Source organism: Sabethes cyaneus, chromosome 2 (assembly GCF_943734655.1).
Source record: "Sabethes cyaneus chromosome 2, idSabCyanKW18_F2, whole genome shotgun sequence".
Lineage (NCBI taxonomy): Eukaryota > Metazoa > Arthropoda > Insecta > Diptera > Culicidae > Sabethes > Sabethes cyaneus.
The window spans coordinates 65,652,327-65,676,273 of NC_071354.1; the positions used below are offsets into that span (position 1 = coordinate 65,652,327).

The 23,947-nt window shown below is 45.6% G+C and overlaps 1 protein-coding gene across 1 annotated transcript; it reads left to right on the plus strand.

Moving 5' to 3' along the window:
* Nucleotides 1-10,847: 10,847 nt before the first annotated feature.
* On the plus strand, nt 10,848-11,963 carry LOC128735518 (pancreatic lipase-related protein 2-like). Its single transcript, XM_053830000.1, has 4 exons — nt 10,848-10,936; nt 11,005-11,390; nt 11,448-11,787; nt 11,885-11,963. The coding sequence occupies exons 1-4, from the start codon at nt 10,848-10,850 to the stop codon at nt 11,961-11,963; spliced, it is 894 nt and encodes a 297-aa protein (XP_053685975.1).
* The last annotated feature ends 11,984 nt before the right edge of the window (nt 11,964-23,947 follow it).

Genomic DNA, 23,947 nt, shown 5'->3' on the forward strand with positions numbered 1-23,947 from the left:
TTGCTGGCCCAATAAACTTTATTGTGATCAGCGAAGGAGAATAACTTTCTTTTATATCTTCATGTAAGCATGTTTTTATTCTTAAAATGACGATTTCTGGTAATTGATGCAACTGTTAGAAATATCGGCATTCTTCTCATTTTTCCTGGGCAATACAACAGCTTGAATGTGTAGCAAAACACCTCTAGTAACTCCGAAAAAAAGTTTGTTCATTTCTCCATTGATACGGACAGCCTGCTCTAGAAAAAACTTGGCTTCTTATCGTCTCACATTTTGCGTTGCCTGCGGCTAAATCCAAAATTTCAGCTGCGAAATTACTACTGCTGGTTCATGACCGTACGTAATGTTGGTTTCTCATGCTACCAAGAACTGCAGACCAGCGGGACCTTCCCGTTCCCTGCTTTGCCAAATGGATGTCAGACGAAACGTTTGAAACGACAGACAAACTGATGAAAATGAAGCCGATTTTCGACTATCCCGTTGTCATATACTAAAGAACGAGCGACTGAAAAGGTGGTAACTACGAAAGGCAGAAATGACGAACCACGAAAACAGGGCCGGCCTACGAAGGTATACTTTGTTCGAATAAAACAGGACCTACTGCTTGGCATAGTTATCAGTTTCTGTAAAGCCAGCGGAGAGCGGACCGGTAGGTGCTCCCGGTGTCGGTGTCAGTGCAGCCGCCAAGAGGTTTGGATAAGTACACTACCAAAGGAAGAAGAACAAGAAGTCGAGCAAAGCTGCTTGAGCATCCCGATTTGTTCAATACGTTCGACGATCACCTTTCTCGAAGTTACTTTCAAGCAACTGTTGTTGTTAATGTTGGCACTCTGCGTCAAAACACTCATTACAAGTGATTGCAGCAGTAGTAGTCAACACTTCTCGCACTGTAGTACTGATTGCATCATATATGTGCTTCCACTACTCGTTCAGGTTCTCCTCAACTTGTTCACCGATAGTATTCTGTAGTTCCTGCCGCTGATAATCGCCGAATGTTCAGTTGTATCTTCCTCGTTGGTCTCGATTTGAATGCGTTGCAGCACCGGGCGCGAATCTTGCTATCTACGAGATATTGGTGCGAGTTGAAGTTTCGTTTCGTTCCCGGAAGGACCGCACGTCTGCGACATCAGAAAAGTGTACGTCGGCGACATCAGAAAAGTTTGAGAGCAGGCCTCTCCATTTAGGTGTTTCCAGGTGTTCCTCCGAATGTTTCATCGTGCAAAATAGCTACTGCAGATAGCCATTCCGCTGGCTGCAGCAAAGTTGATTAGTCTCAGGCCATTGTCGTTAGTGGTAGGGTGGAGGCTTTCTCTACCAATAACGGGGCGAAAAAACTTCGCGTTTGACCTGTGCATTGATATTCCCGATGGATACCTTTATGTCACGTCCTGGGTACTCTTCGAGAAGTTCATAGAATTCCTCTTTCACGTCATCGAGTTTGTCGAAGCTTTATCAGGCTAGTTAAAGAGTTAAAGTGGCTGGTAAATGGCTTGGTAATGCGTACCATCGGTGCCTTGTGCACTGGGCATAAAATAGACCCCACAGTGGTTCATAGCCTCTTACCTAGCAACTCCTACCCCAACCTCCTCGTGGTACCAGCCGGGATACGAGCAACCTCGGGTGGAGATCGGGTAACCAACCCCGGTGGAAACCAAGGTCGTATGCTGACAGGGGGGGAGGGCTCCTTCGAGCTACGTTGGCCCTCCGGCGATACTGTGGGGTTGGTTGCGGGCTTTGCAAGCCTGAACCACTAAAAAAACCAAAGCAATGGACTCCGTAAGTAATAATAATAACTCTAATCGGAACAATCGGCAAAGACCCAGGCGACGAAAACGGACTAACGATTGGAAATTAGGAACATGGAACTGTCGGTCTCTAAATTTCCTCGGAAGTACCCACGTGCTTTCTAAAGAAGTGAAGAGTTGCAAGTTCGACATCGTAGCGCTGCAGGAGGTATGCTGGAAAGGAACGATGGTACGTACGTATAGAGATGGTCATACCATCTACCAGAGCTGCGGCAATACACACGAGCTGGGCACAGCTTTTATAGTGATGGGCGAGATGCAGAAGCGGGTGATCGGGTGGTGGCCGATCAACCCCCGAATGTGCAGATTAAGAATCAAGGGCCGATTCTTCAATATAAGCATAATTAACGTGCACAGCCCTCACCTCGGAAGTACCGATGATGACAAAGACGAATTCTACGCGCAGTTGGAGCGTGAATACGACCGCTGCCCAAGACATGATGTCAAAATTATCATCGGGGACTGTAATGCTCAGGTTGGTCAGGAGGAGGAATTCAAACCGGTGATTGGACGGTTCAGCGCTCACCCGCAAACGAACGAAAACGGCCTAAGACTTGTCGACTTCGCCGCCTCCAAGAACATGGCCATACGTAGTACCTTCTTCCAGCATAACCTCTACCATCGGTACACCTGGAGATCACCCAACCAGACAGAATCACAAATCGACCACGTTCTGATAGATGGTCGGCACTTTTCAGACATTATCGACGTCAGAACCTATCCGGGCGCTAACATTGATTCGGACCACTACCTAGTGATGGTAAGGATACGTCAAAAACTATCGGTTGTGAACAACATACGATACCGCCGCCCGCCACGGTATAATCTAGCGCGACTGAAGCAACCAGAGGTCGCCGAAAACTACGCGTTATCTCTCGAAACCGCGCTGCCGGAAGAGGGAGAGCTGGATGAAGCCCCTCTTGAAGACTGTTGGAATGCCGTGAAAACAGCCATTAACAGCGTAGCGGAGAACGTCCTAGGCAGTGTGGCACCGAATCGACGTAACGAATGGTTTGACGAGGAATGCCAGCAGATATTGGATGAGAAAAACGCAGCGCGGGTACAAATGCTGCGTAGAGCCACCCGTCAGAATGTGGAGCGATACAAACAGAAGCGGAGGCAGCAAACCCGACTCTTCAAGGAAAAGAAGCGCCACCAAGAGGAGAAGGAGTGCGAAGAACTCGAACAGCTGTACCGCTTTCACGACACACGGAAGTTCTATCAGAATGGAGGTATCTTGACTGATGACCGTGCGGTGATCGAAAGGTGGAAGCAGCACTACGATGAACACCTGAATGGCGTGCAGGCGGAAGACCATGATAGCGGAGGAAGTGACCACATTGGTGCAGCAAGCGACGAAGATGTGCCACCCCCATCGATAAGGGAAGTTAAAGAAGCCATCCAGCGGCTGAAGAACAACAAAGCAGCGGGAAAGGATGGCATTGGAGCGGAACTTATTAAAATGGGCCCGGACAAGTTGGCCGGCTGTCTGCATCAATTGATTGTCAAGATTTGGGATACGGAACGACTACCGGAGGAGTGGAAAGACGGGGTTATCTGCCCTATCTACAAGAAAGGTGATAAGCTGGATTGTGAGAACTACCGAGCCATCACTATCCTGAATGCCGCCTACAAAGTGCTGTCCCAAGTCCTCTTTCATCGACTATCGCCAATAGCCAATAGATTTGTGGGAAGTTACCAGGCCGGCTTCATGGAGGGTCGGTCTACAACAGACCAAATCTTCACCCTGCGGCAGATCCTCCAGAAGTGCCGCGAATTCCGAGTCCCCACGCACCACCTGTTCATCGATTTCAAAGCCGCATATGATAGCGTAAACCGACAAGAGCTATGGAAAATTTTGGACGAAAACGGCTTTCCGGGTAAGCTTACTAGACTTATCATGGCTACGATGGATGGGATCCAGTGCTGTGTGAGAATCTCGGGTGGATTGTCGGACCCATTCGAATCTCGCAGGGGACTTCGACAAGGAGATGGTCTTTCCTGCCTGCTATTCAACATTGCGCTTGAAGGTGTTATAAGGCGAGCGGCGATCGAAATGCGGGGCACGATTTTCAACAAATCCAGTCAATTTATCTGCTTTGCTGACGACGTGGATGCTGTCGGCAGAACATTTGAGGCGGTGGAAGATCAGTACACCAGACTGAAACGCGAAGCAGAGAAGATTGGATTGCAGATAAATACGTCTAAAACGAAGTATATGCTGGCGGGCGGGACCGAGCGCGACAGGGCTCGCTTGGGCAGCACCGTGGTAATCGACGGGAATGAGTTCGAGGTAGTCGACGAGTTCGTATACCTTGGCTCGCTGGCAACAGAGGACAACAATACCAGCCGTGAGATTAAAAGACGTATTATCAGCGGAAGTCGGGCCTACTACGGACTCCACAAACACTTGCGGTCGAACAATCTGAGCCCCCGTACAAAGTGCACACTGTACAAAACGCTAATTAGACCGGTTGTCCTCTACGGGCACGAAACGTGGACATTGCTAGAAGAGGACCTACGAGCACTCGGAGTTTTCGAACGGCGGGTGCTAAGAACCATCTTTGGCGGAGTGCAAGAGAACGGTGTATGGAGGCGAAGAATGAACCACGAGCTCGCGCGTCTCTACGGCGAACCAAGTATTCAGAAAGTGGTTAAAGCTGGACGGATACGTTGGGCAGGACATGTTGCTAGAATGCCGGACAACTATCCTGCAAAAATGGTTTTCGCATCAAATCCGGTAGGAACAAGACGAAGAGGGGCACAGCGAGCGAGGTGGCAAGACCAGGTGGAGCGAGATCTGGCGAGCACTGGGTGCCCGCGGAACTGGAGATCAGTTGCCATGGACCGAAACAGATGGAGAAATTATACTGCGCAGGCCTTGTCATAAGACGTTAGGCCAATTAAGTAAGTAAGTAAGTAAGTAAAGAGTTAAAGTAGTTGAAGAATTCTCAACACGCATAGGTCATTAATGGGCCTCCTCCTAATAACACACTTCCGTTCCATGAACTACGAATCCGACTCCATATTCTACTTTGTTGTCGCCTCTGTAGTAGATATGATACTTAAATGTCGTATCTGCAATAGGAGCTACTGCTTGGAAACCGCGTTCTCCCGTCTTCGTCCATCGCACTTCCTAGATGGCTGCAGCCTCGACCTTTACCTTTACTTTAGCAGCGCTCTTGCAAGGATACCCGTGCATGCCGGTTCAAGTAGAGTCCTGACGTTCCAAGTACCAAGTTGCCATTAATCGTTGTTCTTTTTCGTTCGCCTAGGTCCATACTGATTATTCCGTTGGGGTTGATTTGCTAAACTTCTCCTAACCCGAATATTTTAAGCATGCTGCCTTACTAGGGTCGTGATGTCTAGTTTCGCAGGCAGGCCAGGTCTAGTTTCGTCTTGGCTATAGCAGGCACACCGCAATTCATAAGTCAGTCACTCACTTCGGATCAGTCGCTGTTGTGTACTCAGTAAGGCAACGACGATTCATTGAATGCGATCATTGTCATGAGCCACCCCTAATCTGGAGACAGGTGCTCACGGTTGATAAGGCTATACCTTTTGCCATCACTCAGCAGAAGCAAGAGTGCCTCCTTCGCTGTCAGTTTCCACCGGGGTTGGTTACCCGATCTCCGCTTAGGGTGCTCGTATTTCACCTGGTGTTACAAAAAGATAGAGATAGGAGTTGCTGGATAAGATGCTGAGGACCACTGCGGTGCTTATTTTATGCCTACAACAAAGAAGAAGAATTAACTATTGTTTATTTCAGCGAACAAAAGGAATGAAATCTGATATCTCAACTACTGGCGATGCGATGTATGACTTTCATCTGTTCACCCGCCAGAACAGCTTCTCGCTAACAGCCCGGATGCCAATCAAGTGCTTCTCTGCCGATCCCGTTCATTCTTCTTCTCAAGGTATGTTCCAATGCAGCTGATCAATGAATATCTGGCCTTCTTGATCCGGGTGGCTATATCAGTCTGGTGGTAGCACCAACGGGCGTTGTCTGGCAGTCAAGATATAGAGTTTTGTACGAACGAACATAACCTCGCTTCTTTGATGTCTATCGGTGGTTTGTTTACATGGACTTAGAATGTGGGGTTAACATGATTAAAGTGAATATTGCTTAAGGCTTTAACGGAAAGTCAGAAAAGCACAAAAACTGCCATTCGAAGAGTTTGGAGGATGACATTGCTGGACAATACGCTTTTAAGACGTCTAACTCCAATTTATTTATGCATGTAGCGTTTGCAAAATTCGGCTAACAAATAGTAAACAAACCACGAGTTGATGTCAAATGGGTGAATCGCGTTTATTCGTGACGTTACCTTGCAAAACTTTATTGGAATTTGGAAGGTGTTCACCTACTTAAACTGTTGTCCTGCTACTGTGAAGTTGGAGGGATTGGCTGTGTTCAATACCGTAGACTTAGTCTTTGTGACTTCACTTAATCATAGACTTTGCTAGCGCAATGGAGAATACCCTCCACTTTCGTTGGGAAAATCAATCCCTTCGAAATACAGAATAGGGGTGATCTATGGAATCTCTTGCTATTGGTAATACAGTGGAACCGCGTTCGTTTGAACGATTCCTCATGCAAACTAACGGGGTTATTTGAACTACTAGCAGCCCCAAATTACTGGAACTTGTATGAACTGGACGCCCTGCTCTTTATTATTGTTTTGGTGGTTTGAATCAGTTGGCAGTTGCAAGCAACGATATTTCATTCTCCGGTCGGATTTCTATCATAATCGTTGGGAAAACGCAACGTGAAACAGACTAAACACGCTAGATCAGTACAAACAAATCGTATTTATGTGCATTGTCTGCGTAAGCAAATGATGCCATGTTGAGAATGACATTTGAACCATTTGTAATTTGCACGTCGTGCAAACCAACGGGGCTCAAATTAAAAAGTGTTCAGATTAAAAACGGTCGAACGAACGGGGGTCCACGGTAGACGAAGCCGTGAGAGAGAATCAGTATCACCTTGGAGAGTGCAACAGGCAATATCGGTTTTATTTTATTTTTATTTTTTAAGAATACCTCAAACGACTGCACAGCTTTTCAACGAAAAGTACAAATATCAAAGACCCAAGACGACTGGCTTGGAACTACCGGTCTAATAAGGGTTTTGTACATGGTTAGCTTCGTGCGGTGGCGTATGCTTCCTGATCGTAGCGGGCAAAGTGCGCCGCTGGATCTTCTTACTAGTGTTGTTGTCCGCGGGCACCAGCGATTCCAGATACACGAACTCCTCTACCACTTCTAGTTCGTCGCCGTCAACGGTTACCGTCCGTGGGAGACGCGCGTTTGTTTCCTCTGAGCCTCTTCCTTTCATGTATTGGTCTTCGACGCATTTATGTTTAGCCCAATTCTTCTAGACTCCGCTTTCAGTCTGGCGTAGATTGCCTCCGCCGGCGCAAAGTTCCTGGCAATGATATCGAAGTCATCTGCAAAGCCTAGAAGTTGGCTACCCTTGGTGAAAATCGTGCCTCTCGTTTCGATGCCCGCTCGTCGGATCACCCCCTCAAGAGCGATGTTGAACAGCATGCAGGATAAACCGTCACCTTGTCTCAACCCTTGCCGCGTCTCGAAGGGATTCGAGACTGTCCCAGAGATGCGTACGAAAACAATCACTCGATCCAATGTAGCTCTGATCAGTCGCATCGGTTTGTCCGGAAAACCGTGTTCGTGCATTAACTGCCATAGCTTGTCTCGATCGATTGTATCGTATGCTGCTTTGAAATCAATAAAGATGTGATGCGTGGGCACGTTGTACTCCCGACATTTCTGTAAAATCTGTCGGATAGTAAAAATTTGGTCCGTAGTTGCGCGAGCCCCCATGAAATCCGTCTGATAATTCCCTACGAAACCTTGTGCTATCGGTGACAAGCTGCGTAACAGGGCCTGGAGAGTACCTTGTAGGCGGCGTTTACCAGCGTAATACCGCGATAGTTGCAGCAGTCTAGCCGATCACCCTTTTTGAAGATGGGAGAAACCACTCCTTCCATCCATTCCTCCGGTAGCTTTTCCTCCTCCCAAATCCTCGAAATAACCCAGTGTGGAGCCTTTGTTAGCGTTTCTCCGCCATGTTTATAAAGCTCTGCCGGTAGGCGGTCCTTCCCAGCGGCTTTATTGGTCTTCAGCAGCCCGATTTCTCGTTTGACTTCTTGAAGATCAGGCGCTAGGACATTACTATCTTCCATGGGCGCTCCTACGTTAATTTCCGTTTCGCCTCCTTCTGCGACTTCGCCATTGAGGTGTTCATCAAAGAACTGCTTCCATTTGTCGACCACCTCGCGCTCGTTTGTGATTAGATTTCCTCCCTCGTCCCTACACGTGTCAGGTTTCGGTGTGTAGCCCTTCCGAGTTTGGTTCACCTTCTCATAAAACTTGCACGCGTCATTAGCTCGGAATAGTTGTTCTAATTCTTCACGATCTCTGTCCTCCTTTTGGCACTTTTCCTACTCAGGATCGTGGTCAACTGATTCCTAGCTCGTCGATATTTGGCCAGGGTCTCTCTAGTGGCAATACTTAGATAATTTTTCCAAGCAGTTTTTTCCTCTCCACCGCTTGTTGGCATTCCCAGTCAAACCAATCATTTTGTGTAATCCGAGGCTCAATATCTAGTGCCGCGGGTGCAGCCTCTCCGATGGCCGAGCGTATTCTGCCCCAACCGTCTTCGAGGTTTGAAGCACCTAACTCCCCGGAAGAAGGCAGTGCCTCATTCAATATTCGGGCGTAGTTCTTGGCAGCTTGCGGGTTATCTAGCTGCCTGATGTTTAGCCGAGGAGGGCTGCTTTGACGTGTCCGATATACGGTGGACAGATTTGAGCGCACATGTACACTACTAGGTAATGGTCAGAATCCATATCCGCACCCCGTCGGGAGCGTACGTTCGTGATGTTAGAGAAAAACCGCCCCTCTAACGTGGTCAATTTGATTCATAGTACGTTGGTCAGGTGATCTCCAGGTAGCTTTGTGGATATCCTTGCGCGGCAAAAAGGTGCTTCGGATCACCAGGCCTCGGGAAGCTGCGAAGTTTATACATCGTTGGCCGTTATCGTTCGTGTCGGTGTGCAGGCTATGGGGTGCTGGACCTGGGCGTTCATATCCCCGATGACGTTCTTGATGTCCCGTAACGAGCAGCTGTCGTACGTTGCCTACAGCCTCGCGTAGAACGTTTTTTTCTCATCGTTGGGTGCAGATTTTTTTACTATGAGTGCGAGTGTAACTTTGTCGAACGCATCTACTTTGCACTTCAAAATGTTCATAAGCACGACTGGCGTCATAGACTTACTAACTTTTAGAATAGCTTCGGTCCTCCATCATGGTTTTTCCTGACTTCAACCTGATCATGCGTAGTTTACCGTCTACTATTAATATAGTGGCATGCAAGGATTGGCGCCCGGCTGCCTTACGCATGAAAATCGTAATTATCGGGGATGATGTGGTTGCACAGTTATCAGTTATGCATAGTAGCTCGATGAGCAAATCGGAGGAACTGAATGAACAGTGGAGGTTTACCCACGGTACGATCAGTTCCACTGTGCTTGAGCAAGATCGTAATAGAAAGTTCACATTAAATCGTATGTATGACAATTTTACATTGCGATTGTATAATCATTACCGTATGTGAAAGCAAAATGAACAATAAATTGTTTTGCAGACGTGCGTGGCCTCATATACAACTCATAACTGTGTATTATAAAGCAGTACAGATGATTGCTATATTAAGTTATATCTTAATCACATATTCAGAAGTATTAAGTTGCGTGTTCTAAACCACGCAAGATAGAATTACAAAAGGTTGTCAAAGTTTTCGCACGTGTATTGCCTCCACTTTGGTACTTATATGTTCTTATGTGATGTGAAATATAACTTTTTCGTTCAGATATGATTTCGTTTATCTCAGTTGTAATCGAGATATACAAACCAAATTGTTTACTGGGTAATAGGACGCGACTGCAATACCAACATCCTTCCACTACGACTGGTTTGATAATGGAACATCCAGATCGACACGTTCACATGCTGGTTACATCTGTAACGGGCCTCGTTCTCTTCCAGATTTTGTTTTACAGACTAAAACTGTTACTACTCCTTGAGAGGTGATCCACAGCTTGATGGCTGTATTACAACAGAACCTCTATTTATTTTGAGACTTTAATTTGCAGACGCACCCAAGTTTATAAGCTATAAGGCAGCTTACGATCTAGTAAAGCGAAATGAGCTATGCATTATTTCATTTTGAATGGGTTCCCAACAAAACGGAAAAGGATGATATGTGTCATACTTGAAGACAGTTCCACATCTAGCTTCAGGATAGTGGGTGAGATATCTCGTGATATCTATAGTGATATTAGATGGTTTGAGACAAGGTGGTAACCCAATATCAGACATCTCAAAAGAGATTCAAGAAACTCCCATAGAACCTACATTTAATGCAAAAAGAAACGCGAAAACAAGAATAAAATATCGCTATAATAAAATAGGGATAAAACTGCCAAAATTACGCGCGGACACAAAGGAAAAAGCACTTCATAATAATACTAAACTCACAACCCGCAGCAGCCAACCAACTGACGTCAGAGTTACGTACTCGAGAACTGCTAGAGAAAGTAGCAAAATTTACTTTCACCGGGAAAATAAATCTAAACTGCAAAACGCCGCTTCCAAGATTACCATTGACCAAAAAAACCGCGGGTTCGCGATTGTAATCTTTACGAGTCTTCCCGCGAAAGAGATTCATTTCACAATGCTCTTTTTTTCGTTATCACCGCTGGCAGATCAGACCCGCCCGTGTCGCCCGGTACGGCACCCCGCAGGCAGGTGGGACACGTTCTTGTTGGCCTGGCACCTGCGAGTGATAATGTTCGTTTCGCAATAAACTTCGTATTTCAACTTCAGACTAAAATATGGCACTCGAAATAGGTCAAGCAACCGAAAGTACGGCACTACCGAGAGGGTTCATATATAAAGTCCATCGTCTACCGGATTCGGTCGGAGTAACATCTTTGTTGGTGAACGTTGAGTACGATGATCCCGCATACGAAGTTGTGGATTATTCTGACATTCGTTTCTCGGTTTGCGTACGGAATCGCCCATGAAGGTGTAAAAACCAAAAGGTGATTAATGAGTGTACCATGCAAATATTGCTCTTAAAGTGATAAGTTATTCGTGCTTAACTCAATAGATTGGAAGCAGTGAAAGAGGGAAATATTTTCTTCGAGGAGCATAACTGCGAAAGCCGGGATAAATTTGCAATCATAGTGCACGGATGGAACGAGACATGCAGCACGGAGTGGGTTCTGGATATGGTGTCAAACTTAACTCATCACCGAGGAGGATGCATTGTGTGCATGGATTACGACGGAATTTATTCGGTTACAAGTGACTATTTCACCAAACTAATGCCGCGCTTTCAGACAATTGTGGACGCTTTGGTAGGGAAGCTTTTTGAATTGGAAGCAAAAGGATTTAATCCGGAAAAGGGTTTCCTATTCGGATTTAGTTTTGGAGCACGAATCGCACTGCAAGCCGGCCAAATGTTTGGGCACGGAAAACTTGGCCGCATAGATGGTATTGTTCGCCTACGTCTTTTATAAACTATTTACAACAGCTGCTTTAATTCCACAGCTTGTGAGCCGGCCGGTCCAGGTTTTGATGCTGACCCGGCGGTCATCAAACGAAATCCACAACTGGCGGCCCGCAACGTTCAGTGCATTCACACCAGCAGTCTCTATGGGACTTTTCGCCGGGAGTGTCATCAGGACTGGAACATGGGCAACTGCGGTCGCGACCAGCCAGCTGCTGGACCGTATCCTAAGGGTTCTCACGGCTTGTGTCCTTACTTCTATAACAGTGCTTTTGCCAACCAATTTCGTCCCATTCCGAAGCCACCCGCGTGCCTTTCGTTCCGAGCTGTTGCTGACTGGCCAACGGGTTTTCGAATGGGTTACTTCAGCGATGTGGAGAGGTAAATTAAAAACGGTTTTTTTTCTCGGTTTCCTGTTTTTCACGTTCTTCTCTACCTTTCATGGTTCCGCCCATTGCTATTGGATTACCATATTCAGCAACATCATCGGAGATTTGTTTGCCCCAACGACAAACGAGTACCCGTACAATGAAATTACGGATGCAAATGAGCTCTGACTGATGCTTTGTAATTAGTCGGTCCTTGCTTCGCACTGCGCTTTTGGTACATATCTGCAGTCCATTCAGGTGGAAATGTTTACACAACGCCAGTTTGGGCATCGTGCCAACATAATGGATATTGACGTTAATTCATGTGTCAGAAAAGAATCATTTCGAAATATGCTAACAAAATTTATGATAGGTCATAAAAAGTTAATTTAATATAAAAGCGATTGATTGCCGTAAACATAAAAATTGTGACTGTTTCGCTTCAGTGTTCCTGTTTTCCTTATTTCTGCAGTTGATACTTTGGGTTTGACGGGTGTTTTCATCCGCATTTCTTAAAATTTGAAGATTTCCATCACGTTCTTTGAAGCGGTATTAGCAAGATGAAATTTTTTTCTTCTGAATAAACAAACCAACTAGCTAATTAAAGCATTTTCAATTCGTAGTTTTCAAGCTCTCTTGCTTGGAGTGTTGAACTATTACTACCTATAGTTTACCACCCGGTTTGATAATCTGCTTTGAGCTGGCTTACTCCTTATTAGTGAAGTGCTGATGGTGCCAATCAGGCGTAATATGATTTATAAAGCCAATTAGCTCGATTGGGTAATGCAGGCTAGACTCAGCTAGACCCTAGGGAGCCTTTATTGCAATGTATCACTGTATATTATTACGTTTATCTCCTAGGCTGTTCTTAAGACTGGGTAGTTGTTGACTGATTTACGAACCAGTTAGTTATTGCAACGTCCATGGCGGTACTAAGATTGATATAGGTCATACGATAGCGGTTAGGAAAGTTAGGGCGACCTTTGCGAGTCTGCGAAACATTTGGCACTCAAACCAGATCACTCAACATACCAAAATCCAAATTTTTAACTCCAACGTTCAATATCTATTGCTATATGCCTACGAAATATTGTTCGTCAATGGTCGATAGCAACAGAAATTCGTGATCGTAGGTGATAGTGGATCGGACACACCTTGAGGTGAACAAGATCTGCAGAGAGACTCGACAGGAACCCGCATGGACAACGTAGAAAAACCAGACCGGGAGGATCATGGCGACGCAGCTTAGCTAACGACATCCAGCTGTTGACGAGAACATGTTCTGGCGACAGGTCACCGTCGGCAGTGGTGATTTCTAATTTAATTCCTTTGTTCTGCTGGACCAGCGATCATGGACCACCAATTGTCTACAAGTGTAATTTTTTCCTCAAGTCATCAGCACGCGCGAGGTCCCCACGAAGCGCGAGGCTCCATGCGACCGTACCGGCCTAAACGTTGGTTTACGATGAACGTTTGGATTATGTGGATAATGCATTTGATTCTCGCACATCTGCGTAATAAATTATACTCCATAGTGGTCCCTAACCTCTCCAGCAACTCCTATCCCTACTTTCTCGGGGTACCAACCAAAATACGAGCAACCTTAGAGGAGATCGGGTTACCAACTCCGGTGAAAACAAAGGTCGTATGGGAACACGGAAGGAGTGGATGTGAGTGCTCAGCGTCTGTCCCCATACCAGGAACGGCTCTGCATTTCTCAACCAAGTAAGCGCCTGCGTCGCGTCGCGACGGCGTCTGATTCAGAGAGATGCTGTCTCTGTACTAAAGTTAAGATGGCAGTCCCATCACGGGACTCGGTAGTGTGGCCCTGTAAAGCAGCATACCTAAACAATGATTACTACGAACATTCAAGCAAACAGAGATGGGAATATTTGGCATCAACCTAGACGACGAAACAAGGACGACGAACTTGGAACTGCAATGCAAAGGCTTGGACACTGACGAACTGACATACATTTTATATAGAAGAAAATCCTTTAAAAACCATTGTTCTACACATTTTGCTTGCTCACCAGCACGCTCTGGTGCATGTTGCGGACTAGCTTGCATTTGCAGGGTTTTATGCTTTAGGGTTTTTACATTTGTATAGTTTTATACTGAAAACTCGAAGCAAAACACGCGCGCCGCGGTGTGGCCATATTGCGAAACATGCCTTTTTGAAAAATGAGTGGTTTTTGCTTGGACGATGGAATTAACGCGAGTGTCTTGTCTGTTTGTCTGTGCCTTGGGCTTAAATGTCTTTCAAAGATCTTTACCGACAGAGTTCGCAGCCGGATGTTAGAGCACAGGACAATTACGGAGCTAATGCAACGATCCTTCTGACTCTATCTAGCTGTACACACTTAAATAAGAGCACCGAACTCAACAAAATTTTGCCGAAATCTCAACAGCCGACCGTTCGGTAAATTTTTTTATGTTGCCAAACGTTACTAAAGATCCGTAAACGTCGATATACACCATCGACATTTTTACCGAAAGTTCGGCTGTTGAGATTTCGGCAAAATTTTGCCGAACTCGGTGCTTTTTTTGAAGTGTGTACGACTCCCCACAACTTGGAACTGCAGTTCGTTGAGTTTCGTATGTGACGACCGGGTGCTGCCCGAACAGCTTGAACCCTGCCTACTCAGCATCGTTGCATCGACCTAGGCGACGGAATAAGGACGACGAATGGAGACTCGGGACTTGGAACTGCAGATCGCTAAATTTCGCAGGTTGCGAGCGGGTGCTGATTGAACAGCTGGAACCCCGCAAACTCGGCATCGTAGCTCTGCAGGAAATCTGTCGCAAAGGAGAGAAGGTATGGAAGATCCGTGGCGGAAAGGCCCAGTTTTACCAGAGCGGTGGTGCTACCAACGAACTGGAGACGGGCTTTGTAGTGCTGGGCGGAATGCAGGATCGCGTGATTGATTGGAAGGCGATCAACGAGAGAATGTGTGTATTGAGGATAAAGGGCCGTTTCTTCAATTATAGCATCATTAACGTGCACTGCCCGCACGAAGGTAGACCCGACGATGAGAAAGAAGCATTCTACGCGAGGCTGGAGGCAACGTACGACAGCTGCTCGTCACGAGACATCAAGATTGTCATCGGGGATATGAACGCCCAGGTCGGTAGGGAAGAAATGTATACACCGGTGGTAGGACCCCATAGCCTGCACACCGACACAAACGATAACGGCCAACGATGTATAAACTTCGCAGCTTCCCGAGGTCTGGTGATCCGAAGCACCTTTTTCCCGCGCAAGGATATCCACAAAGCCACCTGGAGATCACCTGACCAACGTACAATGAACAAAATTGACCACGTTCGCATAGAGGGCCGGTTCTTCTCTAACATCACGAACGTACGCTCCCGTCGGGGTGCGGATATTGATTCTGACCATTACCTAGTAGCAGTACATGTGCGGTCAAAGCTGTCCACCGTATACCGGACACGTCAAAGCCGCCCTCCTCGGCTGAACATCAGGCAGCTAGATAACCCACAAGCTGCCGAGAACTACGCGCGAGTACTGAATGAGGCACTGCCTTCATCCGAGGAGTTAGGTGCTTCAAACCTCGAAGACGGTTGGGGCAGAATACGCTCGGCCATCGGAGAGGCCGCTACCGCGGCACTAGGTACTGAGACTCGGAGTACACAAAATGATTGGTTTGATGGGGAATGCCAACAAGCGGTGGAAGAGAAAAAAATGCTTGGAAAAATTATCTAAGTATTGCCACTAGAGAGAACCTGGCCAAGTACCGACGAGCTAGGAACCAGTTGACCACGATCCTGAGTAGGAAAAGTGCCAAAAGGAGGACAGAGATCGTGAAGAATTAGAACAACTATTCCGAGCTAATGACGCGTGCAAGTTTTATGAGAAGGTGAACCAAACTCGGAAGGGCTACACACCGAAACGTGACATGTGTAGGGACGAGGGAGGGAATCTAATTACAAACGAGTGCGAGGTGGTCGACAGGTGGAAGCAGTTCTTCGATGAACACCTCAATGGCGAAGTCGCAGAAGGAGGCGGAACGGAAATTAACGTAGGAGCGCCCATGGAAGATAGTGATGTCCTAGCACCTGATCTCCAAGAAGTCAAACGAGAAATCAGGCTGCTGAAGACCAATAAAGCCGCTGGGAAGGACCGCCTACCGGCAGAGCTTTATAAACATGGCGGAGAACGCTAGCAAAGGCTCTACACTGGGTTATTTCGAGGATTTGGGAGGAGGAAAAGCTACAGGAGGAATGGATGGAAGGAGTGGTTGGTCCCATCTACAAAAAGGGTGATCGGCTAGACTGCTGCAACTATCGTGGTATTACGCTGGTAAACGCCGCCTACAAGGTACTCTCCCAGATCCTGTTACGCCGGCTGTCACCGATAGTACAAGGTTTCGTAGGGAATTATCAGGCGGGTTTCATGGGGGCTCGCGCAACTACGGACCAAATTTTTACTATCCGACAGATCTTGCAGAAATCACATCTTTAGTGATTTCAAAGCAGCATACGATACAGTCGATCGAGACAAGCTATGGCAGATAATGCACGAATACGGTTTTCCGGACAAACTGACGCGACTGATCAGAGCTACATTGGATCGAGTGATGTGTTACGTATGCATCTCTGGGACACTCTCGAGTCCCTTCGAGACGCGACGAGGGTTGAGTCTATCCTGCATGCTGTTCAACATCGCTCTTGAGGGGGTGATCCGACGAGCGGGCATCGAAACGAGAGGCACGATTTTTACCAAGAGTAGCCAACTTCTAGGCTTTGCAGATGACTTCGATATCATTGCCAGGAACTTTGCGCCGGCGGAGGCAATCTACGCCAGACTGAAAGCGGAGTCTAGGAGAATTGGGCTAAAAATAAATGCGTCGAAGACCAAATACATGAAAGGAAGAGGCTCAAAGGAAACAAATGCGCGCTTCCCACGGACGGTAACCGTTGACGGCGACGAACTAGAAGTGGTAGAGGAGTTCGTGTATTTGGGATCGCTGGTGACCACGGACAACAACACTAGTAAGGAGATCCAGCGGCGCATCCAAGCGGGAAATCGGGCCTACTTTGCCCTTCGTAAAACGCTACGATCAGAAGCATAAGCCGCCGCACGAAGCTAACAATGTACAAAACCATTATTAGACCGGTAGTTCTTTATGGACTTGAAGCCGTGACGCTGCTTGCGGAGGACATACGCGCAATTGCCGTGTTTGAGCGGAAAGTGCGGCGGACGATATTTGGCGGAGTACAAACTGAAAGCGAAGAGTGGCGGAGGCGTATGAATCACGAGCTACAGGCACTGCTTGGGGAGACTCCCATCGTACATCTAGCGAAAGTTAGCAGGCTTCGGTGGGCCGGACACGTCGCAGGGATGCCGGACGACAGAGCGACGAAAATAATCCTCTTCAACAACTCCACCGGCACCAGGAACAGGGGGGCCCAACGTGCACGATGGCTCGACCAGGTCGAAAGCGATTTGCGACTTCTGAGACGAGTAGAAAATTGGCGACGAGTAGCCCAAGACCGAGTTGAATGGAGACGAGTGCTTGAAACAGCACGAGCCACCCCGGCTCTATGCTGCTGAAGAAGAAGAAGAAGTATTGCTTTACTGACCCTCCCCTACCTGATTTTACGCTCTCTCGTCTTCACGTCTTGTTCCACTCTGCATGGGTGCTATAAACACATTTGATTTCATTACTTTCTTTAACCCTGCCCTCCATCTATTGGAAAGACTACTATTATAAAAAATTAACTAATGCCTTAATTAATAATATTTACAATGAGGTCAGTAAAGATCAAGACAACAAAATAGCAGGTTGATCTAACGTACGACAGCTGTTCACCACGGGACATCAAAATCATCATCAGGGATATGAACGCTCAGGACGGTAAGGAAGAAAAATACAGATCCGTGATCGGGTCCCATAGCCTGCACACTAATACGAAAGCTAACGGTGCATCAACTTCACAGCTTTCCGAGACTTGGAAACTTGGATTCGAGGCACCTTTGTCCTGCACAAAGTCACCTGGAGACCACCTGTCCAACGTACAATGAACCAGGTTGACCACGTTCCTATAGATGGTCGGCTCTTCTCTGACATCACGAATTTATGTCCCTTACTGGGTGCGACTATTGACTCCCACCATCCCCAGTTCAGTCAAAACTGAACATTGGGCTGCTAGATGACCCGCAATCTGCCGAGAACTGCGCGTCATTACTGGAGGAGGCGCTTTTTCAATCCTCGAAGACGGTTGGGACAGAATACGGTCGGCCATCACAGAGGCCGGTAGCGCACCACTAGGTCCTGAGTCCCGAGTATACGAAATGATTATTTTGATGGGAAGAGCACGGCGGAGGACGGCGGAGAGCAAAAATCCAGCTTAGAAAAATTATCTGAGCATTGTTACTAGAGAGAACTTTGCCAAATTACGACGACCAAAGCGCCAGAAGGAGGAGAAAGATCGTAAAGAACCAGAACGAATATTCCAAACTAATGCAACGCGCAAGTTTTACGAGAATGAAAACTAAGCTCGTAAGAGCTACACACCAAACCTGCCATGTGCAGGGACAAACGATGGAATCTGGCCACAAACGAGCGCGTGGCGGTCGCCAGGGGGGTGCAGTTCTTCGATGAACACCTCAATGGCGAAGTTGCAGAAAAAGTCGGAACGAAAGTTAACCTAGGAATGCCATTGGAAGATAGTAAAGTCCAAGCACGTGTTTCCAGGAAGCCAAACGAGAAATCGGGTAGCTGAGCATCATCAAAATCGCTGGTAAAACCGCATATCAGCAGACCTTTACAAATATGACCGAGAAACGCTAGTAACGGTTTTACGTTGGGGTATTTCCAAAATTTGGGAGAAGGAGAAGGTACCGGAGGAATGGATGGAGTGGTTTGTCCTATCTACAAAAATGGTGATCGGCTCGATTGCTGCAAGCAAGGTTACCATTCTGCCAACTAAATCAGATGTTGTTAGATTTTCGATTGCACGTCAGACAAACAGATACAGCTCAAAATCTTCCAGATATTTTGTAATATGTCAGATATCAGTTTCTCTGTCTTGCAAAAAGAACATCTTACACCTGCGTTGAGCAAAACGTGCAAGACGTTTCCCGAAAACTCATCCCCATCGGTCAAATTAATAACCAGATTTTAGTTAGACACTTTTATTCCTGTTTGATTTTCTAGATACCTACTGGCAACCCTGGCTGCAACTAACGCGGCATAACCATGATAAACGTCACCACTCTCAGATCAGTTACGCCGGTTGTCACCTATAGTATAGGAGTTCGAAGGGAATTATCATGCGGGCTTCGTGGTGGCTCGCACTTTTACGGACCATCCGACAGAACTTGGGAGTACAACGCGCCCACGTATCACATTTTTTGGCGCTCCTAAATTTTTTTTTATTTATTCACTAGGGGAAGAAAACCTCCTGGGAGTGAAGCTACTTAGCTTCTTCTCCCACAGGTTCAAAACCTTACTTTATGTATGACAAAGGATTGCACTTCCACTAAGTTAGAAACTCTTTTAAGGAAGTGCATGATTAACGCATATATCAAAATAACAATTGGAATTATGCATAACTAACAGATACGTTATTATAGCCAACTGGGGCTTTCATAGGGTCGTGTGTGAGTCCAAGTTGAAATCCGGCAGCTGACCGATGACTTCGAACTAGAGGGTGGAGTGGTCTACACGTCGCTGCGGACGAAAGACATTTCAGGGCAGGGAAATCCGAACATTCACGCGTACTTGCCGGGAGATGCAGGCAGAGAGACCCCTGCTACAACTCCGACTACAGGCCAGAGCCGACAGCGGCTCTCATTGTGCCTTGCAGTGTGTGTCCCAGCTGATCTTCGACAGCTGACCGATGACCTCACGACACCAATCACAAGACTGGGATGATATTGATGGCAGGATACAGTACGGTAACAGTGGTTCATTTTGAGGGTCACGGCGGGATCAGTGCTAACAGGGTACTTGTTGTGTGCGTCCCGGTTGAAGTCCGGTAGCTGATTTTGGATTACTGGACTCTAGCGAATTCGTAACCATATAACCATGCGGGCAAAATATTTCAGGGGCAGTACAATCCGGGATATTAACGCGTACTTGCTTGGAGGTACAGGCTGAGAGACCCCTGCCTCGACTCCAACCACAAGACCGGGATGACTTTGATGGCAGGATACAGTACGGGTGTGGTGGTTCGTTCTGAGTGTCACGATTGGGTCAGGACCATCAGGGGCTCTCATAGTGCCTTGCAGTGTGCATCTCAGCTTGACGCACTTTAAAGCAGCATACGATATAAGTAGTCGAGTGAGACCAGCCCAAGTAACCAAAAGTTCCGATAAAAGGGGATTTTTTGGCCTAATCAGCCAACGAAATGATCATGAATAGAACTCTATTCAACTTAATTTTTAAGTAATTAACCGTACTTTCAAGTTCGTATTTGAAGATTAAACTTCGAAGGGAATACAAAGTAACTTCTAACAGAACTAGAAAGTTCACAAAAAGTTCACTTGAGTCGCTATATAGAACACTGTTCAGCCCAAAAAGAAACTCCAATAATTTTAAAAATAAAAAAGATTGGGAGAATATTTTCCCACTTCTCCCTGGTTTTGTAGTTTCATGACATTTCTCATTAACTAAGGCGTTTAATTTCGGTTAATAATCGACTGTTTTTTTATAAATATTAATTTATTGTAACTTACGACACACCACCAAACCAAAACCTCGAGAATTTGAACTCGACTGCTTCTTTTCGGTGACTTAGACGCTTACCACTGCTCCGTTGCTGGAATATGCAATTTGCATCGTTTTTACTCGATGTGCTAATTTTCATCACACCCCCGAAACGAACTTACACTTAAGAACAACTCAACGGCAAAATTCATGTCACTAGCGGCGTCAAAGATGGCGCAATGCATCAGGATAGGTTTGCAACGAGGAACGCTCGGGTTCAAATCCAGCAGCGGTCGGTGTTAGTTAGGCTTTTTTTTTTATATGGTCTATTTTAATCGCATGAACCGACTTTACAAAAGTTAGGAGGAGGCGGAGGTAGAAAATAATAAAGTATAAAAATAGAACTAAAAGTGCTGTTTTATAAACTTTTGCTAAAATTTCTTTAGAAGCTGCTTAAAGCTCTATGCAGCGAACTCAAGGCAACTTTGAAGTTCAGTTAATTGCAGGTAAAACTGCTTAGCAAGATTAGATCCGTTGACATAAAGCTTGTTAACCTTCCTTAGACCATTATCCGAACTATAAGTTACTTTCAAGCTGCATGTTGAACTTTCAAGTTGCTACAGATATTAACGGTACTTTAATGAGAATGAAGTTCGGTTTATAAATGTAGTGTCTGGTTGTTCAGCAAGAAAGTTCTGCGGAACTAAATTTGAACAAAGTTCACATTTTCAAGTTTGTTCCCTAAGTGATGTTCGAACTTTTGGTTGCTTGGGAGCTATGACTGATAATGCACAAATACCGGACAAACTGACGCGACTGATCAGAGCTCCTGTTCTACATCGCCCTTGAGGAGGTGACACGATCGGCCATTGAAACGACAGGCACGATTTTCAGCAAATGTAGCCAACTTCTAGGCTTCGCAGATGACTTTGATACCTATCATTGCCAAGATTTTTGCGAGAGTGGAGACAATCTACGCCACACTGAAAGTGGAGGCTAAGAGGATTGGATTAAAAATAAATGGGTCCAAGACCAAATACATGAAAGGAAGATGCTCAAAGGAGACAAATGTGGACCTCTCACGGACGGTAACCGTTGACGGTAATGAGCTAGAAGTGGTAGATGAATTCGTGTATTTGGTATTGCTGGTGATCGCGGACAACAACACTAGTAAGGAAATCTTGCGGCGTATTCAAGTGGGAAATCGGGTCTACTTGGCCCTTCGAAAAACGCTACGAGCAGGAAGCATACACCACCGTACAAAGCTTTTAATGTACAAAACCCTTGTTAGACCGGTAGTTCTTTATGGACTTGAAGCCGTGACGCTGCTCACGGTGGACATTCGGCCTTTGCTGTGTTCGAGTTCGAAACCAGAAACAGAGGAACCCAACGTGCAAGAAGGCTAGATCGAAAGCGATTTGCGACTTCTGAGATGCCTGGGAAATTGCCAATGAGTGACCCAAGATCGAGTTGAATAGAGATGACTGTTTAAAACAACACGAACCCCGGTTCTATGCTGACGACCAGCGCCCGGAATCGTCGAAATAAATAAATGAAACTGACTTTCTCTTACTCTTAGTGACTTGTTTCATTTGTTGAATATAACGTTTCAAGCATGCGTCAGATGAAGTTGGTGACTGTTTCAAGTGACGATGACTGAAAGTCAGACACGCTTTGTCGATGTTGAGTAGGTTAAATAAAATATGCATTGTATTATAAGAAATGTTACTGAAATTCAATTCATTTGCGTTTAAAATTGCTGCCCTTCTACTGAATATTTGTTAAAAAAGAAAAAAATGAAACTTTAAAACCGATCGTCCTAATGAAGTGAAGCCCGTTTTACTGACACTGATTGAAGCTAGTTTTGAAATGAAGCGGTGCTGCTACAGTTCAATCAAAGCTGGTAAGATGAACTCATTAGATCTCATAATGATAATACAAATGAAAAGTAAAAAAACTTTCTGCTTGAGACAAACTGCTTAAATTTGTCTCAAAAGAGGTGATAAAATCACCCAACATGACGCTAGCTTTATTCACTTGTCTGTGCTCACATTGTAATGCAGAAAAGCAAGCTCAGCTCAGCTCGGCAGTCAACAACTGTTGCTATAATCGTTAAAACTTTAAATTTTCAAGTGCATGGATTAACCTAATTTTCACTGCAATCAGTTCATGAGAACCAAAACGAAATATGATGACGTCAATTTTTAATCAGAACCTTCTTGTAGCGCAAAACTCCCCTAATGGCAACTTTGTCAACATCATTACGCTCGTCGGATCATGGTAAGACCTTATGGCTTTCATTCATGAGGAAAATTGATTAAATTGTTCAATGCATGTCGCCGCTGCTGCCGGCAAAACTTGGCACATCCGGAAGGCGCTGGATCACACAAAATTGTTTTAGTTGGCAACGGGCAGTGCCAGTGTTGGCTTATGTTGGCGATGTTATGCAGCAGTATAGTTCTAAACGGCACAGGACAGGACACTGCATGGAAACGCAGTAGTGCTTCCTTGCATTCAACTGAATGGTTGGGCTCATTCCGAATGATGCCATGTAGATAAATAAATTGAAACCGAGAGCAATTTAATGCGAGGGCCATTGCCAGTGCTCGGGCAGGGTGCAGATTAGATGTACATACATAGTTAGTTATGTGCTGTGTAAATTGGAGAAATACCACCGCAATGTATGTTGGCTTTAATTACATTCTGTTGGGTGGTTGTTTGAGCTGGGCTGTCGAATACGACAGTAAATGGCAGGCACGGTCCGTCTGTCCGTCCTTCGGTCGGGGAAAATCAAACATGTTCGATGGTTTTGACAGGGACAAGGTGTTGATATGTTGTAGGTTCTACGATGGCTGCTTCAGTAAGCTTAAGTGTACTTGTTGAAAATTAACTGTTGAAATTACTGTGGCTGATTCAGTTTAAACGTAAGCTTTCTTTGATATGTCAATAACAAACGGATTTTAAAGATGGTAAACTCAATTATTTTCATTTAGCAACACAAGCAACATTTAGCAACACTAGAGCAGCAAGTAGAATTGAGAGCATTATAAGATCCAGGTAAAACCGAATAATACAATTTCATTTTGAGAATTCTCAGTTTGGATTTCTGCAGGAGTGTGATAGGTTTTCAACCAAATAAACAACGAGAAGTAGAACTGTGTTCATTTATTATCCCAAAATACGTTGTATTTTGATAGGTTCGTTATGTTACAGGATGCTCATTCATGTTTTCATTTGCATTTCAACTTGATTTATCGGAAATAGTCGTATATTCTATAGAATATTCTAGGAGATACAATACATTCTTTATAGTTTAATTTTATGTTAGGGCTTCTGGTTCCGTTTTTTCTAAATCATCTCATTTTTTTACATATCAAACGCGAGTTTTTTGTTTTTCGAAAACGAAAAATACATCTCATCTAAGTTTTCCGCCGACGCTTGTTATTTATTGTACAAAAATATTTTATGAAACATATTCATTCCTAACTGTAAACT

Bases quoted from the DNA above. Each gene is read 5' to 3' on its own strand.
- LOC128735518 (XM_053830000.1), top strand. From the start codon at position 10,848: ATGATCCCGCATACGAAGTTGTGGATTATTCTGACATTCGTTTCTCGG. The intron at 11,391-11,447 runs GTATTGTTCGCC...TTAATTCCACAG, and splicing joins AAAACTTGGCCGCATAGATG to CTTGTGAGCCGGCCGGTCCA. The intron at 11,788-11,884 runs GTAAATTAAAAA...TACCATATTCAG, and splicing joins TACTTCAGCGATGTGGAGAG to CAACATCATCGGAGATTTGT.